General features: G+C 41.9%; 1 protein-coding gene across 49 annotated transcripts in view; it reads right to left on the reverse strand.

Annotated features, from left to right (window-relative positions):
* The window catches only part of AOPEP (aminopeptidase O (putative)), a 332,941-nt gene that overhangs the window by 38,953 nt on the left and 281,191 nt on the right, over positions 1 to 12,797 (reverse strand). For 26 of the 49 annotated variants that reach the window (XR_012035350.1, XR_012035351.1, XR_012035336.1 and 23 more), the window contains one exon: positions 2,624 to 2,711. The exons of 21 other annotated variants lie outside the window; for them this stretch is intronic. Coding sequence is in view for 13 of the 28 variants with exons in the window: in XM_072835007.1 (XP_072691108.1) it covers positions 2,624 to 2,711 (88 nt within the window). In the remaining 15 variants the exon portion in view is untranslated. Of the gene's footprint in view, positions 1 to 785; positions 853 to 2,623; positions 2,712 to 12,797 lie in introns of those variants that run through there. 2 more of the 49 variants (XR_012035358.1, XR_012035369.1) reach the window with 2 other exon arrangements.

The raw sequence follows: 12,797 nt of genomic DNA on the forward strand, positions 1-12,797 counted from the left end.
ACATGAGCACACACCACCCAGAGCCTTACAAGAGATGGCTGGGTAAAGGGGACACACAAAAGCCACGTAAGACACAAAAAATGCTTAAAACTATGTAAAATTTTTACAGATGTGAGCACCAAAAAGGATGTTTATAGTGTTAAAAATAGACTATCATTTTTCTTGGAGGTTTTCCTATGAAGTTAGGTGTTAATAAATTAAAGCACAAAAAATTAATTCAATTATTCTTAAGTCAATAAAAATATAATTGGATCATTCTTTTGAAGAGAGAAATGCCATTTCCCCCAAAACTAAAATTATAAATATTTGTATGTCAGACTTAAAATTTCTCTTTATATTCAGTAACTGACATTAGATATAGTATATATCTATATATAGATATAGTAAATAGGAACTCATTTAAGCCAAAAATATGGATGACCTTTTCTACTGTTATACCGTGTGTACATGTACATATATATGTAATTTTTACAGATAGTAGTTATAAGAAACCTTAGTAAGAAGCTATGAAAACCCACTTTAAAAAAAAAAAAAAAAGATTCATTTATTTGAGAGAGAAAGAAAAGGAGAACATGTATGCTCAGGGGAAGGGGCAGAGGGAGAGAATCCTGAAGCGGACTCTCAGGATTAAGAGCCTCAGGACTCTGAGATCATGACCTGAGCCAAAATCAAGAGGTGGCTGCCTCTTAAGCCATCCAGGAGCTCCGAAAACGCATTTCTAATGCTACACAGCCTGTATCTGTCTACTATCTAACCTTATGAACTCCCAATTCACTAACCTTTACCTCTAGTGTGGTAAGCAGGATAATGGTCACGTCCCAATCCCTGGAACCTGTGAGTACGTTAGGTTACCTGGCAAAGGAGAATTAAGGTTGTTAATCGGCCAATTTAGAGATGGGATGATCCTGGATTATCCAAGTGAGCCCAATGTAATCACAAGGTCCTTTTATAAGTGAAGAAGGCAGGCAGGGAACAGAGAACCAGAGAGCAGTGTGAGAAGGACTGGCTCAGCCTTGCTGGTTTTGAAGGTGGAGGTAGGAGCCGTTAAGTCAAGAACTGTGGGGACCTCTGGAAGCTGGAACAGGCGAGGAAGTAGATTCTCCCACAGAGCCTCCAGAAAGGGACAAAAAGCCTGACACCTTGAGGTTAGCCCAGTGAGATTGATTTTGGACATCTTACCTCCAGATAACACAGATTTATGATCTATAGTAAGTCCCAGAATTAGTGATAATCTATTACAGCAATAGGAAACTAATACATCTGGGTTCCAAATTCATCTTACAATCAACCCCGCTGCTGCTTAACATGTGAGGAAAATAAAAACATCCTTTAAAGACTCTCAGCCACACCTGCACTCTGATTGGTTTCCTTCTAAGGGAAGACTTTCTTCCAGGTCCCTCCCCTCGTCCCCAAGTACACAGCTTCATAGGGAATTTCAGGCTTGATTCTAGGGGCTGAGAAGTTTGTTGGGGTCGTCAGGCTGAGCTGAGAAGAAATCTGGATAGGAGGTCTAAAAGCCCTTTTGGGTCTGGTTCCTAACTGCTTCACTGCTTTTACAGTGCCACGGAGGCCAGGGCAGGGCATGTCAATGAAACAAAGGACAAACATGAAACAAAACGCCATGGGCAACCACGTCTTGATCAAATATAAGAGCGATTCAAGTTAATAAGTAACATAACCCCACCACCTTCTTCATGGCTTTAATTATTACAGCCAGTAAAAAATATTCAGGCCATCCCTGTTTAGTGATGTTTTATTTACCCCTAAAGGCTAAAGTCTTCATTAAAAGCAGAAGAGTTGTGTTCAATTCAACACATATGGTGAGATCACAGCCCAGTTTATTGTAGTTTTTTGAAGTGTCCTCCCCCACCCTCCAAACATACACAGCTGAGGACTCGGGATACACAGCACTGCAATTACAATTGGGCCATGTCAGATTTTACATTACGACATTGTAACTGATTGAAAGCACAAACTTATTTCTGAATAGTTCCCTGCATTTTCTATTTTTCTAGCACAAATCACTCTTTTTCCTGGGGCTATTTCCTCCAGTATTTAAGGGGTACAATGTTGTTGGGGGGAGTCTTCTTTCACTCCCAAGATGTGCTAAACCTGGCCAAGTTCCTGAACAGCACAGGGCCCTGCGTTTGGAGGAGGAAGGGCTAAGAGGCTGGAGCAATCCACGTGTCCCCAAGATCAGTGCCACTGCTTTCTTTTGTTCACGATGCACAGACTTTATCATGGAATTGCCCAATTATGATGTTTTCCAAAGTTCACACTATTATGTTTTCCAAGGAGAAACAACCAGCTTTATTTTTCCAAGCAAACTCTTCACTGGGGGAGGAAGGGCAATTCTTTGTCATGTCCTATATTAAAAAAGCAATTTTTTCCAAGTGTACCTCACTTGGGTCAATGTTTTTAATATCTTTGGGTCTCTTTTGGCATTATGTCTGTGGAGCTGAACTGGATGAGAGGAGCGAGGATCATATCAAAATTAAGACCTTGCCACCCGTCCCCCCAATAAAAGAGGAAGGCTGAGGTGCGGGTAGTTCAGTCATGAATGGCCTCACCTCCATGAACATGTAACCGAAAGGGAACGAGAGAATGGGAAAGCATGCCTCACCAGTAGATGTCTCTTGGAGCACCTGGTCAGAAGTAAGTGAAGGAGAGCTCTGTGTTCTTCTCTCTAATCTCAGGGATGGAGACAGGTTCTGGAGAAGAAATGGAAAATGTGCAGCCTCAAGCAGTGGGAGGCAACCCAAAATGTAACAACACACCTGTGCCCGGGGCCATGATATTTTTCCTTTAGAATAAAGTACTTATCATATTCCTGTACAGTGGTCTAAGGCTGAAAATTAAACTTGGCTTTGTGTTTGATCTTTTCTTTTTTTTTTTTTTAAGATTTTTAAAATTAATTTGAGAGAGGGAGAGAGAGCACACACACAGGTGGGGAGAGGGGCAGAGAGAAAGCATCTCAGGCAGACTCTACACTGAGCATGGAGCTCAACACAGGGCTGGACCCAATCACCCTGAGATCATGACCTGAGCCAGAATCCAGAATCGGAGGCTTAACCAACTGAACCACCCAGGTGCCCCTGACCACCCATTTTTATTAGCAGAATTGCACCTGGTGAAATACAGCCCTCCTTGGTCTCTAGTTCTCAGAAAATCATTCCTGATAGCAGTGTAATTCTAAAGGGGGAAAAAAAACCCAGAGGAGGCTGGGCATTAAATTTTACAAAGCACAGGGAAGTAACGGCTGTTGATTACGTAGGGATGATTCCTATCAGAAAGGCACAAGCCTGTGGGAAGGGCTCGGGGAAGCAGAGCTCACTGGGGAAGCTGTGGCCTCAAAGTTGCCTGACCCTGGTTTCCTCTCCCCTCTTGCAGTCTTCTGGGGCTCAGGAGAAACCACCCTCCACCTGCTGCTGCTGGTGAATGAGGAGAGTTAACAAGGCCTGGATTTCCACTTCTAGCCCTTCCTACATGCCCCTGATGCTATTCTTATTATACTCCCAGAATTAAATTAAAATAGCATCCTTAACATGCTTTAGTTCTATGGGAAAAGGAAATATATCAATCATAAAACTATAAAAATTTAATATCCTGAAAACTGTTTTCACAAACTCAGAAATAAAAAATAGTATCACCAATCTTATTTAGTCCGCTGTTACAGATCACTGTTCTTGATGGTAAACCAGTGGCTACTGTAAAGATCTTTAAAAAGTAGTAACATGAAAAATGAATGAATGGCAATGACAAACACCATGTCCAGAGCAGGGGTAAACAAATTAGTAAACTCCTAAGTTGCTTCTGTTGTACAGCCTGCCCTAAAAGCCTTTTAGAAGAATTTTTAAAGTAAAATGTTGTGTTCTGATTGTAGGATAGGACTTACTTGAAATGGGACCCAGTTTTTAGTGAAGCCACAAATAATTAGCACTGAAGACACAGCCATGTAAAAATATATGAATTATTGTTTCTATTAGTAATACATTGATTATTTGCAAAAATATGATTCTTAACCCCACCAAGTGCAATTTAAGTCACTTCATTTTGTGCTGTGAAAAAAGAGTATCTTGTGAACACCTCCTCTAAATTCAGGAAAAAAACAAAGATGGCAGGATGTCTGACTTCCTCGTTACAATAGAGTGCACTCAAGTAACTTGTCTGTCTAGAGGCACAAAGGTTAGAACCCCACTGCCAGCTAATCCCCAAAGTCCTGAACGTTGCAGCTACTGGACAGAAGAAATCCAATTTTTAAAAAATTTTCTCATAAACCTTACTTTTTAACCTCTAGTATTACCTTTATTTGGACCTTTCCCAACTGATCCACAGTCCTCAAGATACAGACTCCCAAAGCGCATAAAGCAGCCTGGCAGATCCCCTCCCACTCTCCATGCCATTATACTATTAAGTATTTAAAGGCCTTGGACAAATCCCCACAGGTGTCCCATTCAACTCCTGTCTGTCCAGTGGATCCACACTAACCCTGCTTTCAAACCTAGAGCTGGTAGCTCTCCACATAAATCTAAACAGTGCCTGGTCTAACAAGATCACGTAGATTGCCAGATTTATTGGCAACTTAATTAAACCTGCCTCGGTCTATAAACTCCCCACAGTTATCTTCAAGTCCAAATCTCCAACAGCAACTGTAAGCCACCCCAGCTCTGGGACTGCTCCTATCATCTCCCTCCCGGGGGCAGTGGAGGCACCGATCCATCCAAACAGGATTCTAGGAGTCCTGAGAGTCGGTTCAGGAAAAGGGGAGACAAGCATGCAGGACCCATTCAGCGAGAAAACTTGCTGCTGTCAATAAAGGAGATCTACAACTTCTAACAATCTTAATGCAGGAACAATTAAAAATACAGGAAAAGAAATATCCCTTAACAACAGAAACCATTTCCATGAAGATATCCCTTCTCTTGCAGGGGAACTTGGAGGCAAAATACCCAGTTTGTTTGTACTGTGGAAATATTGGTCATCTTGCAACAAAATAAATCTTCATTTCCTAGATTTAAACACTAGAATTTCTACATAGCCAGGTAGTGGCCTGGATTTGTTTGCTGTAGTCACTCAGAGTTGTGGCAAACAAGGGTTATGTCTTTAGGCTATCATTTTATACAGAGCTTTTTTGATTGGGGAGGAGAGGGAGGAAGTGTGTGTATATGTTTATATTCAGATTTAAAAATTTGTGCAAGTTGCCTAGAAACCAAAGCACAGAAGAATTCACAGCCTGATGCATGCTAAATTGCAGCTGCTGGAAACAGCATGTTCTCCCAACCACGCTCTGGGCTGGGCTCATTCCTATCTATCTCTGTCATTCAAGGTTGATGGTATCTAGTCTTCTAGGGAGCTTGGTTTAGTTATTCCATCACTTTCAATGAGAGAAATCAGTGTTTTATTCACCCTGTCTGAATGCACTTAATGCCCCAGTGCATTATGTCTCTCTCCTGTGTCAGGAAAGTACACATGTGTAGCTTGCCATGTGAGAGATACAGGCCTGAATGGCAGAGAACTTGCTTGACACACAGCGAGAATGGATGGAGGGGAGGTTTCTCACATAAAAGCATTCCCCATACTGAGCAACTTTCACCTAAAGAGCTCCATGTATTTTGTACAAATCTGAGGTGCCAACACTCCCCACCATGTCACTACACTCCTGGGCCACATTCTGCAAGTGGCGGCTCAGTCAGAACCCTGGTCAGAATCACTATAAATCAACAAGTGAAGCCAGATAACTGTTAGGGATTTGTGAGCTTGTTCTGCCAGGTAATGGGCTACACTATGCAGATAAATCACTTAAAATGTTGCCATAGTTCTGGGACTAAGCACTTCCAAGTGTGTCTGAAGGCTTGCAGAGAGGGCAGATGAAAAGAACAGCACTTGTGGGCTTTCTAGTTTAGCAGACTGGACGTTTAACCATCCTAAAATGCTCTGTCCCAGTCCCTAGGCAATCTCCTAGAGGCACTGTGCCCAGAACAAAGATGATGCCTTATTTACCCCACAAACTTAGTAGAGAAGAAATGCGAATATCACAGGGGAAAAAATGCAAGTTAAATCTTGTAGAACACCTGAATTCATCAAGCTTTGGTACCCAAGATGCTGTGTTTTTTATACCATAATCTCAAACAATAAAACCCCGCATACCCTTTATATCGAATGTGGCAGTACTCCTGACGACTTTTAGGTGCCAAGGACAAAAATATCTTCCATAGTTATTTGCACAGCCTATCATTTCTGTCAATGAACTCCAATAGGACTTCTAGTAAAATAAATGAGGATGACTTCAGAAAAATTTCCTAAGATAAAATGGTTAGAGAATGATAAAGGAAAATCTCATTTTTCAAGTCACAATAAAGGCAAACAGGCAGATGAAAAAATACATTATTCCTGAAACCTCAAAAAATAGTTATTCATAGCCAAATTACCAACACCGTTCTGAAGTCATGTTATGTTGGTAAAGAACTCTGAAAGCCTCTATGGGTCCTCTACAATTTTCATGCCCACAATTAGGCTGGTGACACCTCACACATCTGTGATGTTCATACTGAACAGCAGCATGCTTCGAATGCAGAGTTTAATAGATGCTACCACTTTCTGCTAGTGGCACATTCAGAATGCATGACCTGCCAAACTGCAATGAGTATCTGATCCCCTCACAGGTGAACTGGCAAGGGATGACATTCAAGGCCCTGACTGCTAAGGTGAGTGTGAGGTCAGGCTGGAAGGAGGAGATCTAAGGGCCCTGAAATCTCCCCCTAGAGGAGAGATCTAAGTCAGCCCCCCCGCCCCGTCCCCGCCCTCTGGCTGACTTCAAGTCTGGCATCTCCAGGTCAGACATGGATTTCACAGGACAGCTTTCCTCCCCATCTCAGTCATGTCATGTCCGGTGACATGTGAAACAAACTAGCGTTTTCCCCAGGTTAAAAAACAAAAAACAAAAAATCCCCACCATTCTGATACCTGCTGAAAGGCATGCAACGCCACACTGTTGTTTTTAAGAGCAAGTAAATACATATTTTATTTTATGGCCAATAATGTATTTAAGATAATTAGGGAGCAAGGAAAGCTTTCTACAAAAATATTAAATATATTTATGAGGGATGAAAGACATTCCCCTACCTTCCATTATGATTCCTGTCATTTTATGGGTTGCTGCTCTTAGAATTTTATTTAAAACTTAGGATTTTTTTTCATTGGTGAGCACTGAAAGCAAGTAGGGCCTACCAGATAAAGATAAATTCCATCTTCATGAATTACAACTTCAAATAATAAAATCAAAAGATTATATTTCATACTTTCAAATAACTAAATTAAAATGTCCTTTAGAGAAACCAGTGGTAAAGATCTTGAAAAAGCAAGCACTGGAAGATTCCAACTGCCTTCAAGCTTAGAGAAGCTTAGACTTACAGGAAATGTGCTCGCAGAGAATCACAGGTGCATCCTTATATAGGAACCCTTGAATACAGCAAGAATTCTTACAGACCTCTCAATTACTAGACAGCAAAAATCTGGGGAGATTTAAAATGGGAATATTTGTACAATCCTTCATATAAGAGAAAACTCACTATGACCAATATCATAGCAGCTTCTCCCTCTCTGAGGTCTGCCATCTCTCATACTCACTTTCTGGATGAAACATCTAAAAGCGTGTGGTAGGAAGTGAGTCTGGGTGAATGAATGATGAAGAGGCAACTTGTCTTACTGACAGACCAGCTATGCCATTCAGCAATTTCTTAAAAAATATATTATATGAATCTGGTGTCAAAGGTATTAATTTTAAAAAACAGCAAAGTGCCAGTACAAAGGAAATTCCTTAGAGAGTTACTACTGTTTAGATCTTCAAGACATTCATACTACTGGTCCTCAACTTGAGACGAACTGTTAGCTCTGGTTACTGACTGTGCCCACAGGATGCATTATTGGGGCAGATTTTAAAAATATGTCAATAATTAATGTCCAGTTTCAGGAAAAAAATGATGTGTGATTCCTGTTAGAAATGCTTTTCTTCCAAATTATTAAATAAAATGCTAGCAGTATAGGATGTCTTCCCACTTCTCTCCTAGGTTCATAACAAAACCAGAAACATATCAATCAATCCAATCCAATCCAACCATTAGCTAGAATCAAAGCAAGGCCTGCTCATCAAGCTCCTCTTTCTAGAGATCCATATTACATCACTGCAACAGTATGTGCTTTCTCTCAGTGTGGCTCATGTCAAATCAAGGACTGTCAGTTGATCAGAATTGAAAGCATAATTGTTCCAACCTTTCTCCATTAAAAAACATGAGGATATTTACATCTTCCAAACAAGTTCCTTTAGCCACATGAAAACTGAGGAGCCAAAAAAGGCCTCACAGGCCCCAGTATATGGCTTAAGGAGGAAATTATTAATACCCAAGTAGAGTTTCAATACTAAGCCCATCTTTACTTTTAAATGGTTTCACCCTCACCCCTCATGCCATTTCTGCCCCATTTACCATCTTAAATTATAAGGAATATGGCATCAAATTCTCTCATTTCTGTGATCTGTCAGAGAACTCGGTTTGTATTGACCAGTTCTGTTCTTTCGTATCCCGATGATATTCTATCAAATTGACCTATACTGCAAGGAAGGAGAAAATGGGGGTGAAAAAGTATGATGCTGTGGGTTTCTGGACCTCTTTTCCTTTATCAAGGATCCACTTTATGAAGATACTTGTCTAAGCTGTTATTCAAAAGTATAGTAAAAATAAAATTGAAATAATCGCTACTTACATCCTGACTTTGGAGCAAGAAATAAAAATATGACTAAGTTTCAGATATAACTGAAAACCTAGGTTTTCATAAATGTATCAAGAACAAAACAACATGAATGTCAGGACTTGGAACCAAATCTCTAGAAGGAAGACAAAGCAAGACATGTCATCAACAGATCATCTAGAAAGCAATTTTCTCATTTTTGGTGGGAGAGCTGAACACAGGTGACAGCAAAACAGGGACAGAGAACATTCATTTTATAACCACTATTTGGTTAAGCAAATGAGGTGGTTGGATATTATAAATTTTTATGCAGAGTATACCAAACTTAATGGTGTACACACAGAATTTTGGGCATTTATTTTAATTTTTTTTGAATTTTGGGCATTTAACTTTTGGCTATACAATACGATTTTTACTATGTCTTATGTAGAATCATTATGTAATTCATACTCTATTCCTATTTCTGGAATGGCACAAAATAAAAACAAACAACAGCATTGTGATTTGCTGAATCACATAAAGCTCATATTTCTAAACGTCAAATATTTCCAACGTGGTCTTTTTGGTGAAGGGCATATTAAATAAGCTAACTTTAGCATTAACTAAAGCATCATATAATTAAACAAGCATTTCATTCCCAAAGATGGGGAAACTTTGAGTTACGGTATTGTACCTTTAGGAAGTCTCTGTGAACAAGAAGAATCATCGGTCGATGGAGAGATGAGCACACATACATGTAAGCCCATCAGTTCTCCCGGTTGAACGTCACCTATGGTAGAACAACTGGGCTAGAGTGAAAGGAGAGGGAAACTGAACAAGGACACAGTACAGGAGGGAAAGGTGGGGGGTAAGAGATGAGGCACTGCAAGGCCATGAGGCACTTAAACTGACAGATTGGGGAGAGACCAGCATCAGCAAGAGAACAAAGGTATCAAAAGAAGAGGTGAAATGAGGACGCATAAGGCCGACAACTTGAATGTGCCAATCTCTGGCTCCCGCAGGAGAGCATGGCCTCGGAGACCAGCAGCTTGCGCAGCGGGGCTGTCCTTAGCTTTCTCTGCTGACTGAAGTTGCAGGCACCTTCCCTCAAACCATGTAAGGTGCACCTCCAACTCCATTGTTTTTTAATTGAAATCTTAGAAGTCCACGTTGGTATTCTGAAAATGGCCATTCTGAAGATTTTGTTTTGATAGAGAAAGAGCACAGGCCAGAGTGGGGAGGGACAGGAGGGCCCAACATGGGGCTCGAACTCATGACCCTGAGATCAGGACTCGACGACTCACTGTGTGACTGAGCCACCCGGGAATCTCTCAGGGCAGCACAACCTAAAAAAATCAGCAGTAAGGCTGTTTTGTCAGAGCCCAGAAGTGGGAATAACTACAGACCACCTTGCCCTGACTTGATCTAGTCACGTACTTAACCGATGGCTTCAGGGAATGTGTATCTATTCCTCAGTAACACCGACTGCTTCCTGGTGGTCAGTGGCAGCCGCTGGCGCGTCCAGGCCTGGACCCTTGGGGAGGCCGAGCGAGAGGTGCCAGGGGGACAGCACCTCTGCTGCCTGGTCCCACTGCACAGCTCCCCTAAGGGTGAACATCGCTGTTTCTCAGAGGACAGAGAAAAACAGCTCCTCATTTCACCCTGTGGCTTCTGTGTCAATAGAAATACCTTTCAGTGGCAGAACTCACTTAACTGAAAACATACCCAAGAGGCATGTTCTAAAACCAGTGCTGTAGGGCTTGCCTGTTTCCCTGGAGGTGAAAGCCCACTTTGGCCCTGAAGGGACAGGCCTCCTGTCAGGCCGAATGGCTCCCCCGTGGCTGGGCAATGCCCAGCCAGCCTGGTGTCCCAGGAGAGACAGCGCATGCACCTCTGGCGCCAAGAGGGTGACCCAAAAAGGCAGGGCATGCTACCAGAAGCAGTTGGCTCTGGCTGGTCAGGACCAACAGGGTTTTCTCAGATAGACACGACAAAGGGTGTTTCCAGCCCCCTCACCGTCACACTGGAGGGTTTCTGGGCCTCCACACATTAGCCTGATATCCTTGGACACGTGCCTTCTGATGAGGCCCCTTTCCATATCATCGTTGACACAATGGAATGAGAGAAACCACAAAGTATGAAAAAAACTACAGGGGACTGAGCAATTTATTCATGACCCCTGTAAGCACTGGAAAAAGATGTCTTTACCACAAACACATGTTATCAAAAGAGAGGGCAGGAGGCTGTGGAACATGAGAGCCCCTTGGTGTGGCATAAGGTCCACAACAGGAGAATCCTCTGGATATCTGGGACAAGTCGAAAGATGGAGGAGCACATAGCATTCACTTGTCAGAACGGATATATATTTCCAAAAATGATCCTTAGTGACATGACCCCGTAACAGTTTGGGAAGCCCATGTTTTAATTCTCCTACCCTCTGGACACTGGGCTGGAAAGAAGATTCAAGATGCACAGGAAAGCTTCTGCAATTCTTTGGTTCCTTGTGGGATGAAGCCAATATACCCCTTCACAAGCGTGCAGCTCTGACCTCCTGCTCCACCAGCTGGCTACTGTCAGGGCCTGGGCAAAGAGCTAAAGTCCTGGCCTTTGATGGAGGATGAGGTCTCAGGCAGGTATCAGCTGTAAAAAATTTCTGAGGGACTTACTTTCTTCTCACATTAAAATGATGACCCATATGACATCATGTTCTGGCTCCCTGGTTGGCATGCCCAACCAGAATGTCCTGCTACTGGATGTTTGTGACAAAAGAGAGCCTACCTAAGATTCATGACATCCCTTTTAAACTAAAAAGAACAGATGCACGAAGAGCAGAAGTAGACAGATGCACTGACTCCATTTCATTTAAGTCAGTACTGGTAAATGCAGAGAAATCTATCAATTGCCAAAAGAGTTAATGCTATTCACCCGCACAAATTGTGTACGACATTTGCTTTGTGTGGTAAGGTTACCAGGCCCATGGTGTATGCCTGCACACCCCAGGGATAAACTGAGCACTGCAAATGCCAGACTTTCCACTAGCTTGGGACAAAGCCTCTGGAGGAGTTTTCACCAACGTAGACAGCAAGATAGCCAGAGCAGCCAGCATGGCTGCACAAAAAAAACAAAAATACCAAAGAAGGGGCAAGGCATCAGTTATGACCCCTTTCAGGACTCAATTATACTGCTCTGAAGTTAAGGTTTTTGCATTTTAATAGAAGCCAGAAAAGACAGGCAAGGCTGTGTAACTGCTATTTCTTAGAAACAAGTTGGGAGTATCAATTTCAGCATTAACTCTTGAAGTAGAATAGAAATAGCCCCATAGTTAGTTGGTGAAGAGGTTCATCTTCCATAATTCCCATATTGTGACTGCAAGCTCAACCCATAAGTCATGAGGTAAACTGGTAGCAAACCCTCAGATCCTGAAATGGATGTCCGTTTGATTCACACTGAGAGAGGAAGAAGAAACACAGCATGGCTGCTGCCACTTTTTACACCAATGGTCACATGTAGAAAGTCAAAGGTAAAAGGAAATCCCCGGGCCCTTGGCACTCACTTCTGCCATCCATTTGTGAGATCATGACATTAGATCACAGTCGGCATTTATAAAAGTTTACTCTGGTACGTGCAAGATCGTTTCCACGTGAGTTTAGTCAAGGTACACAAGTCCCTGGGAAAGCCAGGATTCCAGTACTCTCTGTCAATCAAGTACCTTTTTATGAGAGGTATAAAACAGATCTTTCCAAAAAAGGCAGAATTTCAAAATCAGTGAATTCAGTTAATCAGAAAAAAATAAAAAGTAGCCTGAATGAACCGTCTTTGAAGTCACAAATACAAAACACACTCCCTTCTTTTTCAATAAATTTTTTTTCACTAAGAGACTTAATGGACAAACATGAGAATAGTAAGAGTCAGCAGCTCTCCAGATGACTGGATTACAGGCAGGCTTCAATTCTTTTTTTTTTTTTTTTTTTAATTTTTATTTATTTATGATAGTCACAGAGAGAGAGAGAGAGGCAGAGACACAGGCAGAGGGAGAAGCAGGCTCCATGCACCGGGAGCCCGACGTGGGATTCGAT

The sequence above is a fragment of the Canis lupus genome, chromosome 1 (assembly GCF_048164855.1).
Source record: "Canis lupus baileyi chromosome 1, mCanLup2.hap1, whole genome shotgun sequence".
NCBI lineage: Eukaryota > Metazoa > Chordata > Mammalia > Carnivora > Canidae > Canis > Canis lupus.